Below are 7,340 nucleotides of genomic sequence, written 5' to 3' on the forward strand. Positions count from 1 at the left end.
CAGTAACCCGGAGCACGGTGACAGCCACCGAGCCGCGGGCACAGGCCGGCCGGGCTGCCTGGATGCGGAGCTCCGGTCGGACGAGCCCCTTGCTGCAGAAAGCGATGGATGGGAGAGTCCTCGACTTCGTGGCCAAATCTGTCCTTTGCACCGGTCTGAAATATTTTTCTTAATTCCTCCCTCATCCCTTCCCTCCCAAAGATCTCCCCCCTCCCCCCGGGGAAAGTCAGAGACGACCCTGGATCAGGCCGACGGGAGCGCTGCTAGAATCCGCGGCGTCCCTTCCGGCGTGGCCAGCGAGCTGCGGGGGGCGGGAAACAGCGAGACAACAACAGCGCTGTCAGTGGACGGAAGCTGGAACCCGGCCGGGGGACTCCGCCAGCCGAGAGCCCAGAGAGGGGGCGCGGGGTCGCCGGCCGGCGCGGCTCCCGGCTCGGGAGAAACCCGGGTGGACTCCGCCAGCCAGCCGGGGCGCCGCGGGGCTGGAGGACCAGCGCGCGCGCGCTCCACATGAGCTGCGCGACCCCGACCCGCGACCCCCGCCCCTCGCCCACCGCCCGGCTGTGAAGGCCCACGGGCACTCACTTGTCGCGCGCCGGCTGGAAGGGCGACTTCAACTGCTGCGCCGGCGAGTCCGGTCTGGGGAGGAGGTCTCTCTCTGGGAGGGAGGGGGAGATACCGAGCTTAGGACCCAGACCGGGGAGGGCTGCCGCGGAGGGGCGCTGGGCCTCCCCCCTCCCCGCCCCTGGAAAGTGCCTCCAGAAACACCCCCGACCCCCCAGGGCAGGCCAGCGAGTGAGCACGGCTCTCTCGGGGAGCCGAGGGCCTTGGTCCCCCTCCTCTACTTCAGACAGGAATCGTGGCTCAACCCCAGCCCAGTGGCCACCGGATCCCACCCTCCCGGGCAGCCAGTGCCCCCAGCCAACGCCCCTCCTGGCCGGTGATCCCCTCCACGCCATCCTCCCCGGGCCGGTGCTCCTCTGTACAACCCCCACCCGCGCCAGTGCTCCCCTCTGCCCCGCCACCACCGGGCCGCTGGTCCCTCCCCCCCCACCCCTTAGTCAAGGCTCCCCCGGCCCCAGCCCCCTCCCCGGCTAGTGCGCCCCTCTGCCCCCTGGCTCGCCCTGGTTCCCAGATTCCTGGCCTGGGGCAGGGCGGACGCCCCTGGGTGCCATACCTGGGAGCGAGGGGCTGCTACGGGCCGAGGCCTTGTCGCCATGGAGCACACCCGCGGCCACAGGGACGGGTGGCTGCGGCGGGGGCGGCGCCGACAGGTGCGGGCCGTGCGGCGCGCCCACGCCCAGGAAGGAGCGCACGTTGAGCAGCGAGCCCTGTGCGAGGAACGCGCCGTTGGTCCAGTTGGAGAACTTGCCGATGTGGCAGGTGTACAGTCCGTGGCTGGGCAGGAAGGCGGGGTGCTGCAGCGGCGCGCCCGCGGGGGGCCCGTGCGCGCCGCCAGGGTGGCCGGAAGGCGGCGGCGGCGAGGCCTTGGGCGCACCGTCGGGGCTGGTGGCCGTCTCGGCCAGCGACCAGATCTTGGGCTTGCTGTTCGGCGCGCCCTGCAGGCCGCCCGCCGCCGCAGCGCCGGGGCTCAGCAGGAGCGTGCTGCCGGGCTCCGGGAGCTCCTTGGCCAGGCCCAGGGGCGAGTCTGGGGGCTTGAGTGCGTCGGCGGCCGCCAGCGGCGAGCCCTGGTCCCGCGCGAGGGCCGCGGGCGCGTCGGGCGCGCGCGGCGCCTCGGCTTTGTCCTCCTCGTCCTCGTTGCTCTGGTCGCCGTCGTGCTCGTCGATGTCGATGCTCTCCAGGTCGATCTCTTCGTCGTCCTCGGCCTTCTCCGGGTCCCCCTCGGTGTCGCTTCCGAAGAGAGCGCCGTCCTCCTGGTCCTTGCTGCGCGCGCCCCACGTCACCTTGTTCTCCTTCTTGAGGCGCCGGCGCGCGTTGGCGAACCAGGTGGAGACCTGCGTGAGGGTCATCTTGGTGATGATGGCCAGCATGATCTTCTCGCCCTTGGTGGGGTAGGGGTTCTTGCGGTGCTCGTTGAGCCAGGCCTTGAGCGTGCTGGTACTCTCCCGCGTGGCGTTCTTCGGCCGCCCGGGGTCCCCGTACTGGAACTGCCCGTAGGGGTAGTAGGCGGGCGCCGTGTGGGCAGCGAAGGTAGCGGGGTGCACTCCGGGGTTGTCCTTGAGCTCATACTGTGAACCCTGCAGCCACAAGGCCCAGCGAGGGAGGAGGGGGAAAGCGGCAGAGAGAGAGAGACAGAGAGAGGTGAGTCCCGAAACTGCGAGAGCCGGGGGCAGACAGTCCAGCCTGCTCCGGAGCAGGAAGCCGACCCTAATGCACCACCCGGGTTGGAAGAGGGGGTCGGGTCACAAACCGCCCCCAGAAGCCGCGCTTCCGCCAATCACCGAGACATTTTTTTTTTTTTGTCACTCAAGAAAAGTTTCAGAATCCTCGTAATGTGTTCCGAAGACCACAGCGGGAGCCGGGGGGCCCCCAGAATTTCCCTAGGCCGCCCTCACTGCCCCCACCCCCACCTCCCACAACCACTCCAGAAGCCCGGATTTCCAAGTTTATCGCACACTCTCTCGAGGGGAAAACCTTTTAACTGGGCTGATAAAACAAGTTTCTCCAAACTCGGAGGACCGAGAGCCCAGGCCCCCCCGCTCTTCGACCCTGAGGGGGTCAAACAAAATAAACCGTCCCGGGTTTTTCGAGAATCCAAATCCGCCAGCAATTTAAAATGAAAGCACACTCCCTTTAGCTCCCAAGTTAAATCTGCATAGAATGGCTCACCCGCACTTAAAGGTCTATAGAGGGTGACAGGCAATTTAAAATTTTAATCCCGGCCGTGATCGACAACAATAACAAAAACACCGTTTGTTTTTTTTTAAATACAAAAAGAGGGCTTATCCGGTAAAACATTAACGCGAGGCCCCGAGCACCGGCTGCGCGAAGCAGAACCGCTTCCGCGGCCCCCTCTCAAGTTTGACTTTGATCAGGAGCTAGCAAGCACAAACTGTTTGCAGGCATTTAGAGGCGGTGATTTATTTGCAATCAATATTCTTTTTATCATCAGTAGTAAAACACAGCAAGTCAAATTATCCCATCAGGTTTTTTGGTAAATAACATTTTATCTTTCTAACAACCTCATTAGGCCTCATTATTACCATAAATTGCCCAGACAGACATTCACTCACAATTTTATCTTTTGACTTCCAAATCCCCAACAGTAAGGGCTTGGAAAACCTAGGCCTAGAATTTCAGTTTGGATTTAGGCTTTCTTTCCAAGAAGGGACAGGAGTCCGGGAGGAAAGACACGCACATACTCACACATACCTTTGCAGGGTTGGGGGGCGGGGGCGGATTTCTATATAATTTGCCATTAAAAAAAAAATAAGCATCTCTGTTTCCAACCACAATACACAATACAATGGGAGCGGGTCCTCACCGCAGGGCCCCCACCCTCCTGCACAAACACAGGCAGGTTTCCCAAATGGCACATGACTGTATTCAAATTTTCTGTTTTTAAAAATATATATATATATATATTCTCCATGTAAAAACTGTCGAGTTGTGTTAGCAGAGGGGGACCTCGGACTCTGAGAAAGTTGCAAAAAGCAGATTTCTTGGACTATTTAGTTCGGTGGTCGAAGCCACACAGACAACGTTTCTCTGGCCAGATTTCGTTTTCTGCCTAATCTTTGCAAAACGTCCTTTGCACGTTTCTAATTATTTTGGTTGTAACTGTAAGGAAGACATTTCGGCTGCCTCTCTGCTGGGAATTCTCTTTGAAAGGATACCTTGTAAATCTCTCATCGCTTCGCCGGCATCCCCGCCGCCAGGACAAAATGGGAGCTGATCTTTTCCCGGAGCAACCGAGCTAAACGGCAGCTGGGGCCGCTTCCAGAGAAATAGGCTTTCTTTTCAAAACTACAAGAAAAGTTCCAGCAAAACACGCCGGCCGTCTTGCTCCTGTACAGTTGCTGGGTGTTTATTTTCTGTCTCTTCTTCGTGGAGTGGGGAGACCTGCGCGGGGGGAGGGGTTGCCTGCAAATGGCATGACCCCGCGGGCAGCAGAGCAGGAGGGGGCTGCCTCCTCGTCCCCTGCACCCGGCGTGCAGTCCCCAGCAGTCCGAAGTTTTAAACTAGACTTCGCAGGCAGACCTTAGAGAAACGAATCCCTTAGACCAACGGCCCTGCGGAGCGTTCACTCTGCGGCACACTCCCCACCCCACCCCCGTGTCTGACACCCACTGGGACAGGAGACTGAGAGGACAGCATTTACTTTAAGCCCAGGGACACGGTTCTTTTTAATCCTCCATTACATAACGCAAGGGGAAAAGTGCTTTTCTTTTCGGTGCAAATGAAACGAGAACTTTGACAACTTACGGAAGTCAAAGCAAACACCGTTTCAGACGCCAACAATTATTTCGCCTTTTTTGTTTTTAAATTTCGAATTTGCACTCAGGCCTTGGAGACCCCCTCGGCCCGTCCGATCTCCACTGTCAGCCTTATCCTGACCGCCTCTATTTCTTTAAAAGGTTCCCTCGGGTGCACGGGGTACAACCGCACGAGTTCTGCCCGAGAGGGAGAAAATCGATTCTCCGGGCCCGGCCCCAAAGCTGAAAGGGTCGCTCAGCGGGGCCTGCGGCCCGGGAAGGGGCGGCCGGGTAAACGGGGCCCGCCTGCCCCGCCGCCGCCACCGAATCGGGGGCGTCGGGCACGAGTTTGTCCCGACCTTCAGCGCGGTCCGCTGGCCTCGGGCCTGCTCCGTGGGCCTCCCGACTCCCACCGGGACCCCCCGCGCGGCCCAGGCCTCCCATCTCCCCGCTTCCCCAGGCTCACCGGCCGGGCCGTTACCGGGCCGGCCTCTCTGCGCTCCCCGCCGCCGCCGCCCAGCCGGACTGGGCCGTTCGCTCTCCCCGCCCGGGCCCCCGCCCCCTCGGCCCGGGCGCCCGGATCGCGCCGCCGGAGGGCAGCGCGTGAGAGTGGACCGGGAGCACTCACCATCTGCGAGAAGAGGCTGAGGTCGGCGGCGTAGGGCAGGAAGGCGCTGTAGTTGGGCGCGCCCGCGTAGGGGCCGGCCGCCGCGTACATGCCCAGCACCGAGGTGACCGCGGCCGCCCCCGCTCCCGCGCCCAACTCCGCCGCCCCCGGCCGGCCCGACGAGGCGGCGGCCGCGGCGGCGGCGGCCGCAGCCAGCACCCCCGGGCGCTCGCCGCCGTAGGCGCCGGGCCCCGAGGCGCTCAGGTACTGCGGGTAGCCCAGCTGCGGAAAGGACATGTCCGCGGAGTCGGCGGCGGCAGCGGCGGGCAAGTATCAGAGGCGGGGGAGGGCAGGCGCAGGCTGCGGAAGGCCGGGGTCGGGGTTGGGGCAGCGGGCCGCCGGCCGGGCGCGCTCGGGCCGGCCCGGAGGCGGGGGCCGGTGGCCGCTCCTCGGCCCGATGCTCGCTGGGGCCCGGCTCCCGGCTGCGCCCGGCTCCGCGATCGCGCGCCGACTGCGGCGGCCGCCCTCCGCTCGGCGGCGCGGCTTTCAGACACAATTTGAAGTTGATGCTTTGATTGGCATCCCCTTGAGCGCTGGCCCCGCCCCCGGCTCCCCGCCCGCCCCCTCCCCGCCGCCCGCCCTCGCCCGCCGCTCCCGCCCCTCCCGCCGAGCACGTGGTGCCCCGCGCCGGCCGGGCCACCTCCGCCCGCCGAGCGCCCGGGCGGCCGGGGCGGGCCCGCAGGCCGCGTCGCCCGGCCGTCTGACAACCTGTCGACGCGGGTTTACAGCTGGCGGACACCGGGGTCTGCAGTTTCGGAGCCCTGGCGCGTCTTGCTTGCTCACAAAATACCACCTTGGCGCCTGCCTTCCCACCGTTGGGCCGGCAGGGAAGGGGCGGGCGGAGGCGCGGTGCCAGCCGGCGGGGAGCTCCCTCTCCTCCGAGCTCTGGGCTCCTCCTCGGGCGTCCCCCCCCCGACCTCTTTTGGCACAAGTGCCCCTAATTCGGCGGGGCTTGGCACCCCGAGGCGGGTAGGGTGTTCTCCTGCGCAGCCCCCCCCCAGGGATTAACGGGGCATCCCTCCGGCAGGGGCTGGCTCTCTGCATTCTGAGATGCGGGCAGCCGCCGAGCACCGCGAGCTTTTCCAGCGGTGTGAACTTTGAGAAAGGCCACCGGCTGGGAAGCTTGGAGGAAGCTAACGGCCTGTTCTTTGGGCGCTGGGGAGGGGGGGGAACCTTTTCTTTGAGGAGAAAGCATCACCGCGGCGGGAGAGACACAGGCCGCCCCCGCCCTAGCGACAGGAGGGGCCAGCATGGCCTGGACACCCTTCGTTTGTGCACTAGGCGAGCAGATGCTGGAAGTCAGCTTGTGCGCAGCGCGCCGGCCGGAGGCGGCGCCGCGACGAGCCAGGAGACGGGGCATCAGGCTCCCGCCGCCCTCGCCCCTTCTCTCCTCCGCCTGACCGCCAGCCCGAAGAGCCGAGAGCAACACGGCAGGGCATCGCGTGCCCTTGGGAGGGCGGACCCGGGGTGCCTGGGGTCTGGTGGGGCTGGGGCGCAGACGCCCAGAATGCTTGGTCCTCCTGGCCTCCCTGCCTGCGCCTTGGACCGCGCTGGGGCAGGCCGCTCCTGCGCGGCCCTCGGAGTTTGGCCCTGGAGGCTGGGTGGGCGGCGCGCCCCCCGGTACCCGCCTGGGCTCCCTCTCCAAAGTTGCGGCCAGAGCCCGGCGAGTACTCTCTGCAGCTGCATTCCGTCGCGCGAAGCCATGAAGGGGTGGCATCCACGGACCTGGTGTCCAGCTCGTTTTAGGCCCGTTAGAGACCTCAGAACTGAGGTCAAGTCCTCAGTGTGCTCTGCGTCTGTACCCTGGACGCCCAGGCACCCATCTCCAGCCTCTACCTTCCTCTTCCAGTTGCTAGGGACCTTCCAGGCCCAGGGACTTCGGAAGCATCCGGAGAGATTCGGGTTCCCCAGCTGGAGGCCTGAGGACAGAGCCAGCGCCTGTAACTAGCCGAAATAACGCCGTGATAGTGATTACTAATTACCAGCTGTGTAACCAGGCTTCATTTTCTGTGTTCAGTCAGACTTCCTTCCGGGTCATGCTCCCCACCCCCTTATTTCCACCCCCGACCTCACCCCGCTAACCAGCCCCTCTTACCCACAGCAACAGCTAGCACTCCTTTCCTGCCGTGACAGCTTCTGGGGGTGGAAGGGCAGCAGGCAGGTGGGCGCTCCTGCTCTGGGAAGCCCGTGACCACAGCTTCCTCCTGGCCCCCCAGCCCCCCAGCCCGCAATCCCCAACCCCCTCTCACTTGCCAACACCCAAAACAAACCAATGGGCTTCAGCCACTGTCTTGCTT

The 7,340-nt window shown here is 64.4% G+C and overlaps 1 protein-coding gene across 1 annotated transcript; it reads right to left on the reverse strand.

The window, feature by feature from the left end:
- Nucleotides 1-243: 243 nt before the first annotated feature.
- IRX1 (iroquois homeobox 1) lies at nt 244-5,280 on the reverse strand. The gene is made up of 4 exons (XM_068990751.1): nt 5,005-5,280; nt 1,178-2,198; nt 586-658; nt 244-301 (listed from the first exon to the last, which is right to left on the reverse strand). Exons 1-4 carry the CDS (start codon nt 5,278-5,280, stop codon nt 244-246), a joined length of 1,428 nt encoding a protein of 475 aa, XP_068846852.1.
- Nucleotides 5,281-7,340: the final 2,060 nt, after the last annotated feature.

Source organism: Capricornis sumatraensis, chromosome 18 (assembly GCF_032405125.1).
Source record: "Capricornis sumatraensis isolate serow.1 chromosome 18, serow.2, whole genome shotgun sequence".
NCBI lineage: Eukaryota > Metazoa > Chordata > Mammalia > Artiodactyla > Bovidae > Capricornis > Capricornis sumatraensis.